The sequence below is a fragment of the Megalops cyprinoides genome, chromosome 1 (genome assembly GCF_013368585.1).
Source record: "Megalops cyprinoides isolate fMegCyp1 chromosome 1, fMegCyp1.pri, whole genome shotgun sequence".
Classification (NCBI taxonomy): domain Eukaryota; kingdom Metazoa; phylum Chordata; class Actinopteri; order Elopiformes; family Megalopidae; genus Megalops; species Megalops cyprinoides.
In genome coordinates, this window is record NC_050583.1 from 25,563,101 (window position 1) to 25,588,971 (window position 25,871).

Sequence of the window (25,871 nt, forward strand, 5' to 3'; positions counted from 1 at the left end):
TTCTGGTTTACAAATTTGAACTCAGAGCCACGTCTTGTGAAGAGTGCCATCACGTCTGTGGGCTGCTCGGTGAAATGTTATCAGATGCCATCCGGTGCCCTGTCATGAAACCGTGCCCATGAGCATAGCCCAGCCAATCACATTGATATTCTTCTTTTGGGCGGAGTGAGCAAATAATTTAAATGCCCTCATACCCAGACAGTCAGCACCGGATTCGCCAGGCTTTTAGCAAGATCGCGAAGGAACCCAGTTAACTGCCAACATGGTTGCGTGGACAGATGAAGAGCGTGCTACCATCACCGACATCTTTGGAAAAATTAACTACGACGTAGTCGGGCCCAATTGTCTGGCCAGGTGGGCTATGTCTAATACATGTAGAATTTTAAAATAACGACCAAAATGAATTGATGAAATGAATAATTTAATGTTGTTTAAGAGGGAAGGCTGACCCTTCTTACAAATCAATAACACACCATAGTAAAACTATGCTAATATAATGTGCTTCTACTGTCACTACTAATACCAGTGACAGTAACTGAAAAATAAAAGAAAATAACATCGACTTCATTGTCATTCACGTAATGATGGTAATAGTTATAGGTGATGTAATAACACTAATACTGATCATAATAACAACGATTATTATTAGTAGTAGTTGCAGTAGTATTTTTAGATAAAGTAGTAATCATAGCCTTTTCCTTTTATCAGGCTTGTTTCAAATTGTTCTTTAATCTTTTAAGGTGTCTCATCGTGTACCCCTGGACCCAGCGGTATTTCGGTTCCTTCGGAAACTTGTACAATGCCGCTGCTATCATGGGTAACCCCATGGTGGCCGCTCATGGTACTGTTGTACTTCACGGACTGGACCGTGCTATGAAGAACATGGACGACATCAAGGCCACCTACGCTGAGCTGAGCGTGCTGCATTCCGAGAAACTGCACGTGGATCCTGATAACTTCAGGGTAGGTTGTGACCCCGTTATCTGACTCGCCTGTGCTGCTTTACACGCCTACTCCGAGAAAACGTCAAAATGCTTTTCAACGTATCACTTAAACGCTTTAAAACTTCTTTGAGCATTTAAACGTTAGCAAACTGAATATTTTCTCCCTTGATATTATCGTAGTTATAATAGGTTATAACCAAATTTGTGTAATTTATTCCTGCCTGTGACATGTCTGTATGTCAATCATTTCAAAACATTACATGTGTCCTCATATCCTTTCTATGCAATGTGTTTTTTTTCTGTTTTCTGTAAAGCTCCTGGCCGACTGCCTCACCATCGTCATTGCTGCGCAGTTGGGAAATGCTTTCACACCCGATGTCCAGGCTACCTGGCAGAAGTTCCTGGCTGTTGTCGTCTCCGCTCTCTGCAGACAGTATCACTAAAGTGCATTTACTTTGCTGAAGCAAGCTTACCAGCACAATGTTTTCAGTGTTCTGTGAAACAAGCATGGCGTTGAGACAATAAAAAGTGGTTTGAGCGCATCCCTTGACGTTTTGTGTTTTGCTTTTCTATCGCTGATTTACCAATGTGTCATTTTAATAATCATTTTAAGTTACATGCTTCAACAATACCTGGGGAAATATAAAGGTGAGACCTCACTGTCAAATTCGCATTAGAATTAGCGTTGCCATTGTGTTATGTTCTTCATTCATCAGATTCGAGCCAATTCAGATATGGCAGGAATTAAGGTAATTAATTAATTTAAGTTAATTTCTGTCCTACTCTTTTCTGCTGAGGCAAACTGTAGAAATAACTAAATAAACCTACTCAAATGAGACAGCAAAATCTTTTCTGTCATCTAATTTTCAGTGGAAAATAAAGTGTAGATAATAGCATTACTCGACTGAATAGAATAAAATTATTTGATGATGTGTAAGCTGGATCAATACACACAGACATCATTGTCATCCTCTTCCCCCTTCTTCTTAACATTATTATAATTAAATGGTAAAGAATACAGATGGAAATAATAAAACTTCATAATTAAATTGTAACTTGGCAGTGGGTTTTAGGAAAATAGTCTCTTAATTGCTTTTTACCCGTGTATGCCATTGCAAACTACAAATGAATAAGAAACATTGAGGATGTCCAATGTGACAATCAACATGATGAGGAAAACAATCGTATTTTTAAGGAAGTCAGTGTTAGAGGTCTCATACCCTGTTGGCACAGACATTCACGCACGCGATATGTCCATGGCGTACTTACCAGCGTGGTTTTATTTTCAAAATATGTTTATTTAGTCATTGGATATATCAAGATGATAGATTGCTGATCATAATAAAACACATTGGTGTCATAAAATTATGGTGGTTCTGTGGAATCGTGATTGAATTATTTGTGTTAGATGGAAAAACTCTTTCTACGCAAGGTTAAGGACAATTCCGCATGGTTATATTGTATTTTCCTATTGTCTTGAGGAATTCTGGACATTAATTCTGCATAACTCCAAGAAATAAATAAGCTACAAACTAGGCTTCACCTGGTTTAAACTTTTAAGTGTTAGAATGTTTCCCCTTAGTTTCATTGAAAAATCTGTTGGTGCATCCGAAATCTGTGTGCAGCTCGTTCCTATGTGGTATAAATGACATTTTATTAATCTGGACCTCACATGCTGTAATTGAGCAAAAGAAATAAATTTATCAGGTCGTTAAAGAAATAGCCGCAACAGAAAAAATGAACCACACGAATGCCATTGAGTTCAGTCTATCGTGCACTTCTAATCAAAGGAAAACATGCTATCATTAGCAGCTTTTCAAGGGTGGAGACGGTCTGAATATGAAGATAAAACTGATGGACAATTCTTGAGAAGAAAAACGGGATGTCAAAAGTTCATCATCATATTAAATTGTCTTTTGACTATATATAACTATTTTTGACTATATATTTCTATTTGGCCAATACTATCATCACCTGTATTATTTATCATGCACGCATAAAATTGATGTGTCAGTTTAAAAAACCGTTTCATCATTAGCAAAGCTAAACATTCGATATTACCGTAGCCTACATTTAAATACTGAATACCTTAAATTCATAGAATACGAAAATAATTTTAATTCGGGGTTGTGTAAGTCTGATACGCCATTTGTTGATATTGTTGCTTGATGTTGCGGCACCCAAAGATAACATGGGTGGGATACATTCAGGCTGTGATGTCATATGGCTATAGGATCGAACATCTTGGTGTGGTTTGGCATAAAGCTATTTTTAGACAATGATACTTGATAAAATTCACCCGATCGCTTGGAATCGGGCAGAGTAATTGAACATAAATAGAAAATGCAGCACGCTCTTACTAACAGTAGGCTACCAGTCAAAAGTTTAGACACACCTGATTAAAATAATAAGAAACATGCAATCAAAGACATTTTCATTTGAAGACGTATGCTTAATTGTTTGATATTAATTGATATTAAATGGGTGGAATTTGTTTCTCGGACAAATATAAATAGTGAACTTGATGGCTATGTATGAATTTCTTTCCAAAAAAGAAAAAAATATTTTTGGCTAATTTGAAGAATGTAAAATATAAGATAGTTTTGATTTGTTCAACAATTTTTTGGTCACTGCGTAATTTCATGTGTTGCAAGAAAAGCAGAATATTCATTGCTTCATAAATGATCACTGTCACTGTATATTCAGATTCAATTAATATTCAATGGTTTAGGATTGAAATTATGCTGTTCTATAGTCTACCATTTGATTGTCATTCGTTTTCTGATCTGCAGTACTGCTCTGTAATTTAAAGCATTGCTTTTAGCAGATTTGGTAGACTTTAAGAGCATTTTCTTGAGACTCAAACTTCAATCCACATCTAGATGGCTGAAATTTTACTTCATTTCTGTTTTCCTGTGTGCATTATCCACTCCTCTTCAAATATCTGAAGCCTTTACACTGTTGTGCAACATTCCAGGTTGGCTCTGAATCATTAAAGATTGTGTTTTGCGTCTGTAATGAAGTTACAGATTTGTATTGCTGGGTCAAGACCATGGACCTTGACTCTTCACTCCAGCTGTACTGTACAGACCAACTGCAAAAGAAACAGAAAACATGAAGACCAACAGTGCAGTGCTTGTGGAGAACTATGACAAAACACAAAAATAGAAGCAGGCTGAATGGTTATACTACAGCTCATAATAACGACTCATAATGGGCTGGTATAAACAGTCACTGGCTATCATGTATGCCTTGTTTTAGTTGTTTCTAAAAGGTAGATTTCAAGGGAGGTGCCCATGCTGCATGGGAAGGCCAGGCTCTCAACATCAGTGACGTACCTCTATTTTATTTTGGTTGCCATTGTGGAAATTTTTGGATCCAGCATCACAGGACGTCATGAAAATCGTGAGACACTGTAATGAAAAACAGACTGGGATCCAGATGCGGTTACCGGTTTTAATGACAGAATCCAAAAACGTGGTCAGGGACAAAACAGGTCGGCAACAGGAATCAGAAGCACTCCAAACCAGAATCCAAAAACACAAAAGCAAGGTCCAAAAACAGGCGAGAGGTCAAAACACAGGAATAACATGGTCGAATGGCAGAAAGCAGGCTTGGTAATGAATCAGAGAAACAATACCTCACAATGAAGTAACTGAAACTGAGTCCTTATAAAGGCAGGGCTTGATTGAAGGAATGAATCACAGGTGTGCTTGAGTGGGTGTGGTTGAGCTAGGCTGAACTGGGCGTGGCTGAGCTGGCTGACTGAGAGCGGGTGTGACAGACACATTTCCAATGCTGTGGTTAAAACATTTTTTTAATTTACAGCAGGAGGTTTAGCATTGACCACAGTAGGGCTCAAGGCTTAGGGGAAAACTGCTGTGGCCCATGGTTGACCCAGACTTGACTTCAACCCATTAATGACCTGTCCTTGTTTTGCCTTTTCTATAACGCAGCCTAAAAATACCAGTTTCCATGACAATGTTTTAGTTGAAAATATCTTATGTAATGTGAGACACATGTCTGTTTATGAGAATGTGGGAAGTTTGATGAAGCAGTTTGTTTTCATGACACTTCATGCTGTGTGTGTTTTTATGTGGGTAAGTGTGTGTATGAGTGATTACTGCTTCATGCACATTTAACTATAAAACAGTAAAAAACGAACACCTTTTGCATCTTGCTGTTACTTAAAACATGGCTGTCCTCAGAACAGTTACATAATAAATTTGGTGCAATTTCAGTAGTTAGTTTGGACAAGGAATTGATTATTTTAGTGGCGAGTCTTGCATTCCAGTTCAAATCATGCAGCACATAGTTTTGCAAATTACTTTGCATTTCTACAGTATAATGCCAAACATGAGAACTACACAGTTTACCTCTGTGCTTATAGATACTGTACACAACTGTGAGTACAACATACTCACAGACAGGGGCGTGTCTACGGGTGGGCTGGGGTGGGCATTGCCTACCTAAAAGAGTCGTTTGCCCACCCTATGAAAAATCGGTTAAATTAAAGGTTTAACTTAATTTATATTGTCTGTGGCTTATCTTCGCTTTTATATTTCTCTAATGAATCATTGGTTATTTCAAATATGCGACATAATGGAAGAGGAGTGGTCGAGAACTTTCAACAGTCATCAGCATAACCTTGTGTCAGAGCGCTTTTATTCAAACGTGAAAATGTCACCGGCGGGTTCTTGTGGAGTCACCAACGTTTTGCATACTTTTGCCCGAAAGAAAACTTTTGAATAATTCATAAAACTTGTTATCCATTTTATTCCTCATTCGTCGTGTTGACTAGTGTTTAGTTTTATTTCTTAGGTTATAGTTTTATACAGTTTTATACAGACTACACACGTCGAGAATTTGTTTTATTTCAGATTTCTTTTTTTCAGTGTTCCAAAAGAAAACACAAGGCTATCTTACATCTGATATTCTTGTCTTACTGGGCTTGAGAATGACAGCCTGAAATTCTGCATTAAGTTTGCTAGTACTGCACTCTGATCCTTCATTTCTGTAAATTTCATGTCTATCAAACTACATTAATAACTGCAATTACAGTGTAAATGGAAATCAGCAATTGTAATTGTAATTGTAATTGTAATTTTTGTCATATGGGAACAGCATGATCGTAGTTGCATTTATTGTTGTATATGTGGGCCTGCAGCTTTTATCGGAGTATTTTTGAATGAAAAGTAACCTGCGTTGTACAGGCAGAAAGAGAGGTTTTTGAGTTGTGGCTGTTTTCATATTGGATATAGTTGCCCACCCCATATATCCAAATGCCCGCCCCAAGATGACATGCTAGTAACGCCACTGCTCACAGACCAGTGCATACAGCATTCTAAGGGAAGAAAAAAGGCAGAACTCAAGAGACTCAGTGAATGTAGTTAATGTATAGACTCCAGACATCCTCCAAGGATCCTATGTACAGAGTGGGCAGAGTGAATATCACTGCTCATTGTCATTTAAGTCTTGAGATCTTACTGTAAACTTGTGTTTGTGCCAGAAAGACTGATTTGCAATTGACATAAAATATGTAACTGAATGATCAAATGTGCAGAGATTTTGCACACTTATACAAATGATCCTCGAGAATAACCTCCATCTCAAATAATAAATTAGCAATTCGTTTGAAGTTATTAATGTCCCATTTACATCACAGTCACACTGTCATCTATAAACACCTGAGGTTGTTAATAAATGGCACATATTACCACATTGGGTTTTCCCATTATTTCATAAATTACACTATGAATTATACAAATGTATACATGTAAACCACAGCGTTTTGATGTTATTGAAGTAAGTGATACCACTGATGCTTAATGATAGGAGTTATATAGATTTCTCTCAAGAATGAAATCAAATTCAATAGCCAATGCCAATGTCACTACCGTGTGCTGTGTGTGTATGTGTGTATACGTGTGTGCTTGTGTGGATTTGGAAAATGGAAATGTATGTACTTCTCATGTTATGCTATTATTAAAAGTCAGAATATACAAAACAAATGATTTCTATGCATGTTTATTGTATGACTTAAACGTAAATTTGTGAATTGATAGATTTGAATATAAAGCTCCTTCCCATACTCATTAAAGGGAAAAAAGTAAATCGATTGAATAGAATCTGTGTGGACATATGACTTTAATGCAAGAAGTCTGACGGGGGATCGAAATAATAATAATAATAATAATAATAATAATAATAATAATAATAATAATAATAATAATTATTATTATTATTATTCTTATTCTTATTATTCTTATTATTATTATTATTGTTGTTGTTGTTATAAAAATATTACTACTATAATAAAATATTACTACTACTAATACTACTAATAATAATGATAATAATTTATTATTATTATTATTATTATTATATGCATTTTGAACGCTTGTAAGATTATACACGCTCAAATTTAACTTGGAACTGAAGATGCTCCTTGGCAAAGGTTTTGCGTAAAGCGTATCATCAAACAAAAATATGTTTGAATATGACTATTCCGTCTAGTAATTTCATTAAAACAGAGAAACACAGAGAAAATTGGATAGGACCTTAGTGACAGAAGCAACACAGTTGACACCAACTGTCCCTTATAGTCATTACCATTATCGTCATGGTTTCCTCAAACAGCAATTTAATTAAATGTAATTACAACAAATAAACTAACTACAGTACTTGAAATAAGTTAGATATGTATGGGCGCGACGCAATCTTGACTGTGAAACCTATGCATTCAAACAATTTGAAGGACTAATGAGGCGCCTCAGTCATACTTGCAGAGAGGATCAGCATAGGCCCTGTTAGTCTATATTTAGCTTGAAAAGATAAGGATGGGTAACGCCTACATTCACTGAATTTGACAGTGCTACGTATTTCCCATTCATTTTACTGAAACAAGGACCTAAACGTTATAATGCTAACCAATAGAATACGTTTGGAGGTGGAGCAACCTCGTAAGTTATTACACTTGAACTGCATAAAACGGTGGGGAGAAAAGATAGGTAGCTGGACAAACTGACCAGCGTTCTTGGTAAAGCTTTTTTCAGGCTGTCAAACGCAAATCCAGGATGAGTCTCTCTGCTAAAGAGAAAAACATCGTAAGAACCTTCTTCGCAAAGGCCTCTAGTCTGACGGAGGAGATAGGGAATGATGCTCTGTCCAGGTGATTGTGATTAACAGGCTGATTTATAACTTTAATTTAGATCTGATGTATTCTTAACTACTGGGAAAACTAGCGCAGATTGCAAGTTTATGAACTAACTAAAATATTTTCGGACAGAATGCTGGTCGTCTACCCTCAGACCAAGACCTACTTTGCCCACTGGAAAGACCTGAGCCCCGGCGCTCCTATGGTACGGAAGCACGGGAAGACAGTCATGGATGGTGTCCTGTACGCTGTTGAAAAAATAGATGACCTCGTCGGTGGCCTTCTAACCCTCAGCGAGCTGCACGCCTTCATGCTGCGAGTGGATCCTCAAAACTTCAAGGTAAACCGTTTCACGACCGACGTAAATTTAAATACTGCATATTTATTCGTTTGAGTACAATTATTCAACGGAAAGAAGGCTAAACAATATATTGTAACAGTTGATTTTTTTATTTACAGATCTTGTCCCACAACATTCTTGTGGTGCTAGCCATAACGTTCCCGGATGACTTCACCCCTGAGGTCCACGTCGCTGTTGACAAGTTTCTTGTCAATCTGGCCTTGGCTTTGTCTGAGAAGTACCGCTGAACCTCGATTCTGGCGTTGTTTAATGTTCGTACAAAATAAAAATGCAAGGAATTGAATCTGGATTATTTGATTCTGTTGTCTTCTTTTGTGTGTGTGGGTCAGTGATGTCCAGGTGCATCGTGAAATACTTTATTTCCCAATTTCCCCAAACCGCATGATACAGTAACGCAACTGATTGAACACTATCTTCAAAAATCTGAAAGGCATTAGCGTTTGAAATTCAGTTGCATCCATCATCTGCAGCTCCTTTGCACACCAATGAGTGCAACGCATCGCAGTTCTGCGACAAGGACTGGGTCAGGCTAACAATGTTCACAGCTTGACTTCATATGCAAATCTAGTTGCGTAAGACGTAGATCGTGCTATTGTTATTACATTTAGTCGTTTGGAAGACAGCGGTATACCTGTGCATATAATAAAGGCCACATGAACGACGGCACATGCAGAAAATGTCCGTATTTGAACATGTGTCAATGCATTACACAGTGCTATAATAACCAGTGCCATGATGACATACACATTAAGTACTACAATAATAACAATCTCAAGAAAATCCAGGGAAAAAATAAATATATTAACAAATATATACTTGAATAACAATTAATTGTTTAATCTGTTAAATCAGTTAAATTAATTAAATTCGCAAAAAAATAAGAACTCAAATATGCAGAGAAAATAGTTTAACATTGTATAATATGTTAATAATATGAAAAAATATATATATAATATAATAAGATGTCAAATGCACAACATATATTGCAAGATATCAGTAAGTACATTTGCGTGTCATTTATGGACATTTTTGTAGAGCTGTACATATATCTTACATATATTAAACAATCAAGCTGACCTATTGGTGCACAACACAGGAGAAATACAATTCGTTGTCATATTTTGTAATATATGTCATATATTATAAAATAGTCCCCAGTCGAGTTTAAATCATAGACAAAACGATGAAAAAGACTGAAAAAGAGAAATAATAAATAATAAAAAGGATAATAGGAGCATGGTAATAATAGAATAATTCTTAAATAGAAAAGTTTATCTTCATTATAGAGGCAAGTTTCTAAAAATAGCCTACCACGTGTTTCATCGAAAGAATTTTGAGTTAATCTCACGAGGTATAATTGTTTAATGAATAGGCATATTTATAAAGCATATATTTTATAAATTAAACATTTAATTACAAAATCGTAACATATTTTTACAATATGTTGTGCGTTGTGGGATTCACTGTATAAAGAGATAGAGCGCAGCAAAGACCTGTAAGTAAAAATTGATGGAAACAATATCCAGAATGATTTTAATTCATTTTGTAAACTCGGATAAGCTTCTCGGTACGAATAGGAAGAATTATAATTTGGCATCACTAAACTATCCACAAATGGATTACTCAGAATAAGATGCAAGAAATATGAGATATACACTATGACATTCCTTGGCTGTTCTTCTACAAGCCAAGTCAAAAATTGTCATTTGTTTGTTGGCAAAAATAGCCTACATACTCTGTTTTTTAATGAAAATAAGTGGAAAATGGGAACAGATAATATAAAACTATTCGTGACAATCTGCGTCTTAAAACCATCATTTATGCGCGTGAAGAATCCAAATATAGTTCATAAAGACCAAAAATGTAGTAGGCCTACCGAACCTACCAAATCTGTATCGCTATTTGGAAATGGGAAAATTCTGTATATATTATCCTTGAGACAGTATATCATAAGCTTGCATGATGCAAAAATTTGAGTTGATAACTGCAGTTCGATAAAGATTACCTAATGTCAACCATGTCTTGAGCTGCCACGGTCTGAGACACTTACCTGAAACTTGCCCTCAAGCGCTTTTCCACCAATTGCGTTCAAGTTCTCATTTTGGGCGGAGCGCGCAAATAATTTAAAGTCCGCTCCCACTGAGCAAAATAGCACAGGCTTCCTTGAACCTCTTGAAAGAACCCGAAGAAGGCCAGCTAACCGCCAAAATGGTTCAGTGGACAGATGCTGAGCGTACAGCTATCACGGACATCTTTGCAAAACTTGACTATGAAACAGTCGGTCCAAATTGTCTGTCCAGGTAGGAAACGTCATCGTTATCATGTGCCTGTCTGGGCAGCTGTATATAGGGTTACAAGACTACAAACTGCATGTATTCATAAGGACTGATATTATTTCCTTTAAAGATTTTTGCATAGTTTTACACTATCTTCCTCTGAATAATTTTAAACCCGCCTGTTCTATTCTTTGGTTGATTCAGTTACGAAGCTAGTGCGGGAAATCACGCATAAAACAATTATTTTTATACAAGATTGAAAAAAAATGATAGACCTTCTACTGTCATTAGTTTTTCTAGAATTCATGTAGACCTAAGGAAAATTAACAACGCTACCATAACTAACACCAAGAATAGTAAAAGGTTGGTTTGAATTGTTATTACGTATTGCACCCATAATATTGTTATACTGTATTACTGTGAAAACACCCCTTTGCACCTTAGGTGTCTCATCGTGTACCCCTGGACACAACGATATTTCGGTGCCTTCGGAAACTTGTACAATGCTGCTGCTATCATGACAAACCCCATGGTAGCCGCTCATGGTATTGTTGTGCTTCACGGACTGGACCGTGCTATGAAGAACATGGACGACATCAAGGCCACCTACGCTGAGCTGAGCGTGCTGCATTCCGAGAAACTGCACGTGGATCCTGATAACTTCAGGGTACGTTTTCAACACGTCGTATTGAATTGGTTATAGAGCTTTGCATCTGGACATGCACCCGCACGCGGGCATACACATTATTTCTAGTGAATTCTGAGTGATAAATCACATGGCGATACATTGCTTAGTTAAGATGCACACCATTCATCTCTTAAGAGACATTTTCCCGCAATCATATCACGCTGCACTGTTATATAACTTGTTGTATGTATATGTAGTTGAATATTTACACATAAAATTTAAATTTGTTTTCTTTAAAGCTCCTGGCCGATTGCCTCACCATCGTCATTGCTGGACAGATGGGCAATGCTTTCACCCCCGACGTCCAGGCTGCTTGGCAGAAGTTCCTGGCTGTTGTCGTCTCTGCTCTGTGCAGACAGTATCATTGAAAAAGAACCAAGCCTGTCATTGTGACAATGAATGAAAAAATAAAAAGCATTCCTCAAAAATGTGTTCTGTCTTTCCTATGACACGTAGCCTATACGCTATCGAAACAAGGCTTGTCAAAGTATTGATGACCCGTTTCTATAAACATGAATCTGCACTTGCGATACTCGAAATTTTTAAATATCTACTGCTGACAAGAATATGGTTAATTATAGTCATATGAAATACGCACGCACAAATCTTGATGTGCTGAATTTCATGTCGCCCCAAAACTTGTCAAATGTTTACACCAAAAATAAAATTACCTTTCCAGCAGTTTTAACCCTTTGGACAAGGTTTAGATGCACGATCCCTCTCAAAGTGTCAAGCATCTGATTCATCATCAGCTTTTGCGGGCAAATTCCGGTCTGGACAGAAATCATGTGTCTCTGCCTTGATCCTGACTTTTACCAGGTTGCAAAGATCAACACAGCTATAGCGAAAGAGAAAAAACGTCCTTTTAAAACAAATATCTCAGCTTAGGAATCGAACCCTTAGTGTGACATTGCACAGTAGCAGATGGATTTGCCATTTCAGCGATATAAGGCGCAAATATATTTAGTGGCGTGACAGAGTTTCTCAGTCCTACTTCTGGAGGCCCTGTTCTGCATATCTTCTATCTAGCCTTGCTCCAAACACACGTGATTGAAATAAGTGTGAATGCTCTTGATTAAATCAGGTGTGCTCAGCTAATCAAAAGAGCCACTGATGAGTTCAGTCAGGTAGGCAGAGCAGGGAAAGATGGAAAATGTGCGGAACAAGGGGCTGCCAGGAGCAGGTTTGAGAATCAGCGAGTGGCGTCATGTCATCTATTCAGAATTGCTTGTATCTTACGTTTATTCAGCATTTTTGCATTGAACATTAAGTAACCTTTTAGCAGAGTAATCAGTACAACACCTTCAAAGTCGAAGATGAAAAATACACAAGTTTAGGAAATATTGGACATCCCGCTGTTTGAGTTCACCTCAGTCCAGATGCAAACTGCAGTTCTGTTCCCTCATCACAGCCCCTCCCTGGGCCAGGTAAAGTGGAAAGAAGATCAGCCTTATTGTTAACCATGCAGACGCATTGTATTACATTACATTATACTCATTTAGCAGATGCTCTTATCCTGAGCGACTTACAATGTGGGATGACATAAGTGCATTCCCAGACCAGAGAGCATATTCATGACATCACTAAAGCACTAATGAAAGTGAACTATACTTATCAGACGTAAAATACAAATACCAAATACAATCTAACAGATCCACAATGAGCCCTTATAAGAAATACTTAAAACCATAAGTATCATAACCAAAGCCACAAAACCACAAAATACTTTAACCTCAGTGTGTGGAGTGTGGTGGAGATGGGAAGTGTGGTGGAGATGGGAAGTGTGGTGGAGATGGGAAGGGAACAGATGCAATCTGAAGGAGTGAGTCTTCAGTCTGCATCAGAAGAGCCAACAGTTCTGCTGTCGTGACCATAGTAGGAAGTACATTCCACTAGTGGAGGGCTGGTACAGACAGGCATCATGACTGGGAGGGGACAGTCAAGTTCGGAGGGGGCAGTCAATTGCCTTGAGGTTGCAGAATGGAGAGGTACATACTGAGGTGTATTTTTGGGGATTGATTGGACGCAGGGTGGAGCTGTTCCATTCACTGCCCTGCAAACAACCACCAATTTTTTAAATGTGATGTGAGCTGTAACAGGTAGCAAGTGAAGTGAGAAGAGGAAAGATGTGACATGAGCACACTTGGGTAGACTGACATGCAGCAGCATTCTGTATTCCCTGCTGTGCTGTGGTAGCAGAGGCACAGAGACCAGTGAGAGGGGAATTGCAGTAGTCTGGGTGAGAGAGCACCAAGAGCCCAGACTTGAACCTGTGTAGGTGGTGAGAAAGGGGCAGATTCTTCTGACACTGTGTAGAAGGAATCATGCATGTCCAACTCGTGGCTGCTAGATTGAAAGAGAAAGAGAGCTGGTCATCTAGGGTTACCCCAAGGCTTCTTGCAGTGGAAGTTTTCTAAGTGAGCGCATCAGTGGCCTCAAGATTGAAAGAGAGGTCTTGCAGTGCAGAGAACTAGAGGAAAGATAGAGTACCTCAGTCTTGACTCGGTTGAGCATTTGATAATGGTCCACCTTCCAGCAGAAGATGGCCCTTAGGCAGAGCAATTCATTGTGCGAGCTGAGTGTCAGATGGAGGAAAAGAGATGAAAAGCTGTGGAGAGGTAAAGGGTCATCCATATAAAAGTGGAATATAAAGCCATGGGATGAGAAGACAGGCCCAAGAGATTGCATAAGAGAGTTGTGGATGTCTATGATCTTCTTGCTGAAGTTGCCTTCAAAGTGATCTGCAGAAAGGGCTGAGGAGGGTGGAGGAGAGGGAGGGTTCTGAAGTGCAGACAAGGTGGAACACAGTTTGCCTGGGTTTGACATAGAGCTTTAAATTTGATTGGAAAAAGGACAATGTAAAACTGGAGGAGAAGGCAGATAGAGAGAGAAAGACAGAGATAGAGAACTTGGTAAAAGAACAGGTCAGTGGCGCTGCGGGTTTGCCTCCATTTCCTTTCCACAGCATGAAGTGTGTTTCTGTCATTGCATAAGTTATGGACATGGGAAGAGGACTGTGTTGGGTCTAGAGATAAGAGAGAGTCAAGGCTAGATGACAGTGAGGAGGCAGCAGTAAGAAAAGAGAGTAAATCAAATGGTGAGAGACAAGTAAGGACATCAGAAGAAACGATTGCAGGTGATTCTGCTGGTGATATGAAGAGGACTCAAGTGATGACACATGGTGCTTCCTATATCTTCCCCAACGTACTGCTGCATATCTTCCCAGTATCTCACCTTGAAGTCAGCCAGCTGCACCAAACGCAACACTCTCGGCACACAGATGAACACAAATAACGGGGATATCACATGGTTAGCGGGTCAGCTGCTCCACTAACCAAACTCCTCCCCTCCTTCCCCACACTGAGCTTAAATATACCGTTTCCCAGGCTCCCATGTCCAGCTTGTTAGCGGTCAATGCACCCAGACTCTGCCGTCTTCCTCATCCACCCAGGTTCTCTCCCAGGTTCTGACAGGGGTAACTACTGCTGTGAACATTGTGCAGCTACGTTAGACAGTGAAGGAGTTAGCGGAAGCTGTTTGAAATGCTGTAGACAACGTAGAGGAGGACAGATGTAAGGTAAGAAAGAATTATGAGGCTGCCACTACTGCTTTGGGTGAGGTACATCTATATCTCAATAATTGCAGTTCCTGGCCAGCTAGCTAACTAGCTATGGTGACTGATTCAAACATATCCTCTCTGGTACTCCTGGATGTTCAGGGTTGAAAAACTAACTTTTTCCTCTCTCAGGATGGCAAGTGATAGGAGTGATGCATTAGGGAGTGGTTCACTAAAAGAATGTCAATGAGGAGACAGTCGGCAGAAAAGGGCAAGCTAAGAGGGAAACATTATTCAGTGCACCCCTCAGATGAACAGTCTAATCCCTGGGAGTTCTGACATGGGGCATTAGGTTTGACATTAGTTTGTTGGGATAGAGAGGGAGGGATACAGAACAGCCAAGATGAGACAGACCCAAAACCAGACAAAGTTAGAGGACAAATGGAAATGATGCCCTTCAATTGTAAGGAATCAGCCTTGTAGTCCGTAAAACAATGATGAACATAGCATGGTGGTTCCCAGTAAAACAAAGGCTGAGAAACCCTGGCCCATCAGATTCAGCTAGGTGAATAAGCTACAAGTAAGAGGTGTGGGAACTTTCAAATATTTACAATACACCTCATTAAAGGGTGGCACAGAGGAAGAACAGAAAAGCAGCCAAACACTTCTAAAACTCAAGTCAGGGACACTCCCATGCACAGCTGAAATTTATGAGAGTTATCCATCCAGAAAAAAAGAAACAACCTTACCTATTCAGATGCAGGGAAAACAGAAAATATCAGGTATGCAATGGGGTAACATACTATTGGTGTTGTCATACAATACTAGAGGGGGTTAATCTGATATACTTATCCATAGTCAATGACCTTCAGGTAGGAAACTGATTTCAAGGGTGTGGCACTTTGACCTTAGTCACAAACCAATATGGCTATACTATCTGTATTTTTATATGGTCTACTCAGTCATTCCAACAATTTATTTTTAAAAAATTAGCTTTTGTGGGTTATTACATTTTTCTAGGACGACTCCAAATAAAACTGGAGCACAAAAAGGACAATCACATTATGTGAGGTGTGTTCATTTTACAAAATTAAAACAAAACACAAAAAAGACAGACAATGACTGTATCATTTAAAAAGTTTTATTACAAAAATATACAACACAAGGCATATTATAAGATATTTCCAGTTTCAAATGCAGCACAATGCTGCTTATTTTTCTAAATAAGGTGGCCTATCTGTATTTTTCTGCAAGCACAGCAGAGAATGCGGAGAGGAACTTATCCATGGCAGCATGTGCGACTGGGGTGAACTCATCAGACATGTGGCATGCCAGCGTCACCAGGATACAGTGAGACAGGAGCTGGAATAACAGAACAATGCATTCAGTGGCAGGGCTTACTAAAGGGAGCACTACAGAATGACAGTTTGGCAAAATGGATAAATTTTACTGAAATATGGAGTTATGGAGTGAATACTGAAAGTTGGAGGCAGTCCGTGTTGTTTTTGTTAGCCCTCTATGGATTGCAGAGTATTAAAGCAAATCAATCATTCATCTAAAAAAGGTTTATGGCTGAAATCAACACATATTTTCCTAACATTGCTTTTGTTCAGCAGCTTAGACAGATTTTCACGTGAAGTCTGCGGCATGAGGTAAATGCTTTTATACCATTTTGAAGCCTATTTTTTCTCCTATTGCTAATTGTCATATGGTTACATATATTCATGATATTGCACTGTGTTTGCTAATAGTTGCCCTAATTCAGGATAATTTACAGAAACTACTTTGAACTACAAACAAAGTAAGAAAGACAACATCAAGTGAAACAATGAGCCCAATGAGCCCCTCATGTTCAATCAAGTCTCTCTCTGATCCAGAGTTTGTGTCAGAAAACAATTCCTATTAAAGTCATACTGCGGACTGCTATAGAGTCTGGACTGACTACACCTCCAAAAACCACCTTTTTGATGATCTCTACTCTAAGTAGTTTGTTACCCTGAATAAAACCAAAGTAGAAGGAATGGACATTGAAGAACATCATTCCAAATAATAATAATTTTATCTCACAGCCTAGGAAAAGAGGGGTATTTGCATACAATTGTAAGGCAGGCATTCACTGTGTTCATAGTTTCTCCATGGACTGCTGCCTTCTCAAGACATATAATATGTGTCATTGTATTATGTTCTCCAACATACCATATTTCCCAAGCAGTGTTAAAAATAAGAGACAGGCATTGTCATATTACTACACACAGGCCTTTACTGTGTTATATTTTAGCTGAACATGAACTCATCAGCATTTAATTTCAAACATTTACATGTGAGATGATTTTAGCTCTAGAGAGGCAGTACCTTGAAGTTGGTAGGATGTATCCTCAGCTGGTAGGCATGCAGTGCACTGAGTGGTGCCAGTGTGGTGGTCAGCGTGTTGATGTTCTTTGCCCCTTCTGCGATTGCCAAGACAATCCTCTTACCATGGGAAAGAAGATGTGGGGATCGAGGACTGATGTCTAAGTGGGCAAAGTAGGTCTTGGTTTTAGGAAAGCACGTAAACATCCTGTAGATCAATCACACAGAGATGACAGGTGTTACAAGAGTAAAACAGGACTTACACTGGAAACCTTCAACACCACTATAAGACTATGCAATGTTCTATCCAGTATTCTCAGCTAGTCAATAAAAACCTTGTTAGTTTAAGCATACTGGTACATTGTGAAATACACATATGTTATAGGTTACACATATTAAGTCAGTTTTAAATGGACTTTATTTTTGGGGAATTTTACAGGGAAGATGCTGCTGCATACGTGTACCCATCCAAAATCATGAGGCGTGTAATTATGTTAGGAGAAATTACAATAATTCAGTAGGAAAAACAGTACCAATGCTTTGATCTGTCCCTGAAAATGCTGGTGTATTGTGTTTTGCTTTTATGTTTAAGCATTTAATTGTATGTTATATCTGTTTTTTTGAGGATGCTCTGTCTTCCATTTTCCAACCTGCTCAATAACTGATCTATAACTAACTAATTTCACTGCAAACAGACATTGTCATTGTCTTATCAATTGTATTGAACTTATTGAACTTATTGTATTGAACTCTACTTAAAGGAGTTAAACACAGCTGTGTGTGGCTGGTGGAAGCTCACTTTTTTCCAGCTGTGTGTGGCTGTGTGCGCAGGGTTGGTTCTTTTGTTGTGGATTTTTAAAATAAATTATTGTTTTTATGAATTTTGCTCCTTCTGTTGGTTTTTTGTGAGACGTGCTGGCCAGCTTCTCTACTCACACAGCATGACACCAGGTAACACATACAATGAAAACATGGTGAAGAAAATAGTTTTTATACATGGGATATACTTATGTTTCCTTTAAAAAATGTTTCATTAAAAACATTAACCAGCTTCCCACATCGCAGAGCTACATGTGAAAAATTACTGTAATGTTTTCTACATAGCTATTAAAATGTAATTACTTAAAGTTGTTTGATGAGAAAGCAGATACCCAACTAAAATGAGGATAGTCTGGCCACATAGCTAACTGGAAAACTTGCAAGCTAATGCATTTGACTTTCAAGTTTTGTAACTGTTGGCTGGGTCTTTACTGTCAGTACGTACCATTATTATTTCATATTATATTAGCTAACAATTTGGAATAACTGTTAAAGCTAGTCAGCTACTGTACCTAACCACTTTGAACAATGACTGATGTAGGATGTTGCCATTTTAGTTTGATACGTAGAACTGAACACTAACACCTCCTACAACGTTTATTTACATTAACACTAGCACTTCCTACAACAAACTTTATTACTTTCTAGGCATAAGCTTTTAAAAATTAAACTTTTGACATTTGGATGGATCATTTTTAAGGGTTTAGGCCTGTTACGTGTGGCACACTTTGCGTGTAGGGTTTGGGCTGCCTGCGTCTTGGTTTTCCTCCCTCTCTCCTCTCTCGCTACTCTCCTGAGGCAGGTATCCCGTTGCGCTGCGTCCCGCCAGTGTTGCTATGCAGCCTGTGGCAAAGCTAGCCAAATAACTTCAACCAGCTGTCTCCCAGCTTTCCCTTCACTTAATAAGGTACTTTATGCACTACAGTAAGTACGTCTAACCAGTTAACCTGTTTACATGACAGCAAACAATATATTTCAATACCAGAGGAAAACAATACAAAGTTCATTTTTTTTACCAAATTCACTAGCCAATGTGCAAGTTACACATCATCTTCAACCCTTCATTTTATTGTGGGTCTGTCCCTTGGTATTTGCCTCCTAACTAGCTGGGTCACTAAGCTCATGAAATAATAGCAACAAGGTACTGTAGCCTATCTAATATAGTACTTCTGAATTGCAATTTCCTATCTCTCTTTTGGCCACTTAGCTGGCTCTTTAGACAGGTATCATCTATTAGCTACTTTATCACATGGTTAGCTACAGAAAGCTACAGCAACATCATAGGTGGTTAGCTATGTGAAATATTGACATTGAGCATCTGTACCATTTACTTCCAGACAGACCTGTGTTTGTGTAACTACTGTCACTCAGTGTAAACGATGAAACTAAATGTTTCAGAGCAGTGTTTAAGCTAATAGATAGAAAAGTACATTCTGAAAAGTAGTGGTGGATATTGGACTGTAGGGCTACATATCTGAATGCCTTCAACTAGTAATAAAGAGACTGTACTGATGCAAGGTTACCCTTGCCTATTGGGCCCTAAACTTCAGTTGGTATTGTGTATACTAGTGTAATACTGTTTTATAGGCTAACCCATGTATTCATTTTCATTGTTAACATGCCAAATGAATGCAGTGAAAAATGTTCTCACATACAAACCAAGTTTTTTAAGACAAAGCTGAGCTTCTAAGATCTGTCAGGAAGGATAATCAACTAACCGTGCAGCTATGACAAAAATATAGCCTAGTGTGCACTTGGTCTAGCTAAATACCAAAGTTTGCCCTGCTGAGCGGGGTAAATGGTTGGATCTGTGACACTCTTAGCTACGCTGGTACTGTTTATAGGTTTACGAATTCATCGCAATAACACAACACTCTTTGCTATTTTATCAGAGTGCACCACTGACTTATCTGTGCTCCCAAGTCATACCACGTGTTTTACCATTTTGGCAATGAAAGCAAACTTAGATTCGTGTTGAAATTCACTACATTAAAATGGGGCCTGTCGTGATGGGTATCTTGTTAATATCCAGTCGCTTAACTACAACAGTAATTACAGTAATTTGCCCTCCCGTGTTCCTCAACTAACTGCTTTTTCTCAATAAATTATTTCATTGGTTAGGCTACATTATTTGCAACAAAAATTAAAAATTAAACCTAAACTACCTTCAGCATATTTACATTGTTTTAACAGCAACGTGGCATCCCTCAACCAAACTGTTATTATTATTCTTTTTAAATCGAAGATGCATTTTAAGTTCACACTAAGCGTTTAAATTAAATTACGACAACCAGTCAACACAAATGCAGCTTTTAAAATGGAAGAACATCGGAGAAGACTATTCAACGCTGCATAACAAAACATGATGACATCAAGCGTTTTACTACCTTGTTTTCTTGTCCCTCCGTTTAGTGTACTTGTTGCACAGCTGTAAATAATTTTAAATAACTCACACTACAACAATTGTGTCAAGTCACAGGGACATTATTTTTGTTCCACTGGTACTAAATTCCAGTACAACGTAGCCTAACATTAACGTGGAACAATATTCATGTATATGGTTATATTAAATACAGTTATTATGTTAGTTACATTTTACATTGCATGGTCTGGAAACCAAATAATGGTAGCAAAACGATACTACAGCTACGATATTTTATTTCTACAACAGTATTTGATAGTACTGTACTGATGAATTTGTTGAGGAGCATTCTTACCTACCATAGGCTGCTGAGGAAGTTGGTCACAAGAAATAATGATATTCCCACGTACCTGAGAAGCGCCTCTGCACCGATGTCCTCGGCCCTAAGGGACATTTTCTCCCAGATAGTGACAAGAAGCTCTTTTTCGTATTTAGACAGCATTTCTTCCAAAGGCACTGCTAAAAAAGTGCAGTTCTATGACCAAAAAGCGTTATCCGTTGGCACTTGAAACTGAAAGGAATTCGCAACGCAATGCAGAAGACGGTGTTTCATAATGAAAACATTTTGTCTTTAGTTGACTAATAATTTATATATTAAAATTGTGAACTTGAATTATTTCACTTGCATGAAGTGGCTTCTAACAAGAAGTAACAACCAAGTGTAGAAGATATGCTTGTTTTTTGTTGCGATGGCATTACTAGGTATCTTTACAGTTCTCGGGCTATACAAGCCAATCACAAGTGGCATGTGAAAACATGCGCACATCTCCTGCGAAGAGGTTACGTCACTATCATTGCGGCCTGGCGTTAAATGTGGGCAGAGCTCGTTTTCCTCTGACGTAGCTTGGTGATTAGAGGGCGCACAAGTATAATACTAGTTTGCAGCTAGAAAATATTTAGTGCCGAGGAGAAGTGTTCATGATAGTATGCAAACTTATGGTAACTGATTATTTTGCGCAAATAAAAATACGTCGGCATTGGTTTTTACGTGCAAACTTTACGTTAAACTGTATAATATTAAAAGACAATAGAGAAAAATACAGATATAAAGTATGAAGTCAGATAAGTAGATGAAATGAAACATACATTGGTGAAAATGAAGCGTATAGTTGTCTTTTGAATACGGTACATGGTGTGTAAGAAACAGCAAGATTTTTGGTGTGCAGTGACAACCTACTGTTTGTCAGCTTGCAAAGAGAAAGACCGGGATTCTGAAATGTGAAGAACGAAACATTGTAAAATATTGTCTGCTAGCAGGGTGTGTCGTCAGGTGATGAGGGGAAGGAAGGCAGAAATGTTGACACAGCAACAAACAAGAGAAAGTATTATGAGGAATATACCGGCAGCAACACATAAAGAGAAAAGTAACAGACCTATATATACATGCAAGACACAAGCAGGCAGGCGAGAACAGCATAGAGATGGTGATTTAGCCTAGTTATTTCAAAATGTTTGCTGTTAGATACATAATTAATTGTGTATAATTACCAATGGCTAAGGGAATTGAAGCTGACAGACAGAGGTCATGCAGTCTCCATTTTTACAACTCGCTACAATAATAATAATAAAAAAGAATAACAAAAATGTTCAGAGAGGAGGTACGTTTACACTCCCTCTAAAGACTGTGAAAAATGCCTGTACAATAACCTACCCTGGAACTTATGGGATAAGTTTATCTTTACTGGTCAATGGAAAAAAATCTCCTGAGTGAAGAAACTAGTTTTGTGTTTTTGATGTCAAATGAAAATATTATTTCAATGAATGAGTAAAATACATTATTATTATCATTGCTATTATGATGTAGTAATATTGATATTAATGTCTGGGAAGTTGTAAGGGAGTGGGTATGAGTACCGTGAGATAACATTTCTAAAAATACATTATTACAATTCTCACCACAGGAGGGAAGGGTGTGGGCTTGTTCTGTGTGTGAGTTGAGTTGGGCTCTTCACAGTGCCACACTCTCTCTGATTGAGAACATACTTTTGCAGAGCCATTGTCAATTATGATGGAGCATTCTCCATCCTTATCTCTTACGGACCTGCAAAGTGCTCTTAAGTGATTGCATTTACGCAACATTCTCTGCTCAGGCTCTGCAGCGTGTTTTCCTGAAGGGCCAAAATGGGTGTGAGGTGCTACTGGTTTGTTGAAGAAGTGAGGTTGTTTGGAGCTCCCAAATGACTCACTGGTTAAGGCATTCATCTTCAATACAAGCTGAGTGGGTTCTATCCTCTCAGCTGTGTCGTCATCTGATTATTGCCTCAAACCCACAGCACTAGAATAAATTGACTTCATCGTGGGAGATAAGGGTGGGTATGTTAGCTAGGGTTCCTTTGTCTTGTTCCCTTCTGGGACTCTGTGGCTCATCAGGAGCCTGCAGGTTACTTGGATGATGTCAGTGAAGTCATGCCCATCGTAATGCATTCCCTGCTGTAGTGTGCTAGCCGACTTGAAGTGTGAAAAATAGTCACTGTTGGCTTATGGGTTTATCAGGGGATTGTGTTTGCCACACCCAGCACTCCTGTCTGAGTGTCACATTGGGACATATGCATTTAACATTTCTGATCTGAGATGGAGAAAGAGGGAATGCATAAAGAAAAAAAAAGAATAATTAATAAGTGAGGCAATTAATGTTGAAGAGAGGAGCCTCTTTGTCAAATGGTGGTATATGTGGTTATCTGTATTGAGAAAACAAAGAGTACAGAATCATTATACATAAATTCCAATACCATGCATCAGCTATGTACTGTAAATGATAATATTTTTTTTGCTTGTTTGACTGAAGTGAATACTTGCTGTGTGGAGGTAAGTATATCTTAAGTGATTCTAGCAGGATCCAGTGGAGTTTTTATTCTTTAATTGTAATGCTCATACAAAAAGAATGTTTATATTTTGTAAGTTGATTTTTGTATGTTGGAGCTAGTTATCTTTACATTATTATTTAGAAATGATCCCTACCCTATATCGACTCACTTTTTAATGGACCCAATGCCACTGTGACAAGTTTGTTTGATTTATTTATTTTGACGTTAAAACAGTTGTCCTTGGATCGGGACTGCTTCATTAAGATCAGGAGATATGCTCAGTATAAGCCTTTTACGCCATCTAGTGGCGGACACATCTGCTCTCATCGTAGAGGTGAGGGCGTTGTCTCTCCTTGAGAATTACAGGGTAAATCAGGTAAACTGGCAAAAAAATATTACATTCAGTAGCGTGATGTAAAACTATAAAAGTTTTTTGTATGCGAATGAGACTGTTGCATAATTGCATTTCTTCAAGTTAAAAAAATTGTTTTGGTAGAAAAAATGTAATCTAACATTAGGCTAATTGTCTTTACCGAATATTTAACATTTAAGGTTATAGCCACACCAGAAAGTCTTGATAACACTGACATGTGTCAGTGATGTCCAAGGCATTGCCTCACTACCCTGCAGCCAAACGGAATAATCAGTGTTCAGCATCTGAAAATTAAAACCATGCCTAAGTTATTCTTTCAGCTGAAGGTGCTTTGTCTGTTTTTCTGTCTGTTTTACTCAACAGAGTAAATAAGATAATATATTGAAATATGTCTGAAGCTGTACAGTAGCACAAGTGATTAATTAGTATGCTTAGCGCTGATCATGTTGTGATTACAAATGTCAGAGGAAGGTCTTTCCTCAGAAAAAAGATTTTAATTTATAGATATTTTTTTCTTTATCTTACATGTGTTAGGTTCATTAATTGTACGTACCTGTACATGTATGCCATTTAGCCATATTATTATTTGGAATATTATTGCAGTGTGTGTGATATATTTTTTAAATTCCATGGGAGGTTCCTTAGCTGGTCAGCACATCAGTGCAATTAATCTAATTTATGTTATCTTTATTTTAAATATATTCTATCTCTAGTTACCCTTCACCCAAGGAGTCTTTTGCAGCTGATTCTTGTGACTCCTGTCTATCGTGTGCTGTATCTTGTATTGTGCATCATACTAGTGGCTTCCCAGAAAAGGAGTGTGCTGGAATGTAGGTGTGATAAAGCTCCAGCGCTGCTGCTATCTGCCAAACAAGCTGGAGGCGGGGGTCGGGGCGGAGGCCGCCCCATGCAGTAATCACCCTGCGCAGCACGGCCCTCCCCTTTCCTCTCACGTCAGCAGTGTGACTCTGCAGGGCCAGCTGCTCTGGGGGGCGCTGTGGCTAGGGCCCCTTGTGTAAATCAACACAGCAGGGGGGTCGTGGAGTGCAGAGCTCAGGGCTGAGGGTATTCCAGGTCCCTCAGCATTCGTGCTCAGTCTCATCTTTTCAGTGTCTGCCCCCTGAAGGCTTGTTGCATGGTGGGATTGTCTGAATCACTATTATGTGTAGTCTTTCTCACCACCTTTATTGCAGCTTCAGTGGGATCGTTCGGCCTCAGTGGGATCTCGCCTTTATTTTAAGGAATCTTTTTGTATCGTTTTCTTTTTTTTTTTGTACGCTGAGGCTTTTTTCTTAAAACCTCTCCTATTTAGGTCCTACAGAAAAGATACCAGGCAGTCTTGAAGAAACAACAGTTTCCTGAGGCAGGGAGTAATGCTGTTCATCTGGTATGAGAAGCTCAGGAGCCATGCTCCGGAATACCTCTCTGAATTTTGGTTCATGGTTCACCACAAGATTCTCTGATTAACCATCACTCAAGAACTGGTTATCTCCCTATCAAGTCCTACCAGTTTTCCTGAAGAGGTTTGACCTCCACCATTTAGCAGCTCTTTAGTGTTTTTGAGGTCCAGTCCCTGGCTTTCTACCATTCTGCCTTTATGCCAAGATCCTGTACGCCCTACAAAGCCTCTCATGAATTCATGGATTATGCTCATTTATCATACAAATGACACTCAGATCACTGTATTTTATTCCTCCTTGTGATACACATTTCTTTACATGCATAAGAGTCCTTTGCTGATATCTCCTACTGTATGACTGTCCACAGGAGCTCAGCCTCTTCCATTTACAGGCAGCATCACTCCAGTCTAGGAGTCCCTGTCTCTCAGGAGCATTTAGAACCTTAGACCACTATATATAAGAACATTATCACCTTCTCTTTGAACATATTTTTTTCTAACTTTATTAGTTTTCATGTCCAACATAGAAAGAATCCATTCAAAACCAGCTTCCCCCGACTATTGGCCAATGTGTAAGTGTTCTCAAATCTGGACCCTTGCAACCCCTCTCAGCAAAGCTCTTCTTTGTAGCTGCAATCCTGTTTCTCTAGATTGCCACAAACTGTAACACGTGACTCCACTTCTCACCAGCTGCAGTGCCTCCCCTCTCCTGCTTGGCAATCTG

The 25,871-nt window shown here is 38.6% G+C and overlaps 4 protein-coding genes across 4 annotated transcripts; 3 read left to right on the top strand and 1 right to left on the bottom strand.

Moving 5' to 3' along the window:
* Window positions 1-262: 262 nt before the first annotated feature.
* On the top strand, window positions 263-1,387 carry hbbe2 (hemoglobin beta embryonic-2). Its single transcript, XM_036522916.1, has 3 exons — window positions 263-354; window positions 741-963; window positions 1,259-1,387. Exons 1-3 carry the CDS (start codon window positions 263-265, stop codon window positions 1,385-1,387), a joined length of 444 nt encoding a protein of 147 aa, XP_036378809.1.
* Window positions 1,388-8,014: 6,627 nt separating this feature from the next.
* LOC118775114 (hemoglobin embryonic subunit alpha-like) lies at window positions 8,015-8,688 on the top strand. Its single transcript, XM_036524846.1, has 3 exons — window positions 8,015-8,115; window positions 8,233-8,440; window positions 8,560-8,688. The coding sequence occupies exons 1-3, from the start codon at window positions 8,021-8,023 to the stop codon at window positions 8,686-8,688; spliced, it is 432 nt and encodes a 143-aa protein (XP_036380739.1). The 5' UTR covers window positions 8,015-8,020.
* A 1,981-nt stretch (window positions 8,689-10,669) lies between these two features.
* On the top strand, window positions 10,670-11,793 carry LOC118773745 (hemoglobin subunit beta-2-like). Its single transcript, XM_036522811.1, has 3 exons — window positions 10,670-10,761; window positions 11,182-11,404; window positions 11,665-11,793. Exons 1-3 carry the CDS (start codon window positions 10,670-10,672, stop codon window positions 11,791-11,793), a joined length of 444 nt encoding a protein of 147 aa, XP_036378704.1.
* Window positions 11,794-16,214: 4,421 nt separating this feature from the next.
* Window positions 16,215-21,081, bottom strand: zgc:163057 (uncharacterized protein LOC563335 homolog). The gene is made up of 3 exons (XM_036538686.1): window positions 20,922-21,081; window positions 17,334-17,538; window positions 16,215-16,343 (listed from the first exon to the last, which is right to left on the bottom strand). Exons 1-3 carry the CDS (start codon window positions 21,011-21,013, stop codon window positions 16,215-16,217), a joined length of 426 nt encoding a protein of 141 aa, XP_036394579.1. The 5' UTR covers window positions 21,014-21,081.
* Window positions 21,082-25,871: the final 4,790 nt, after the last annotated feature.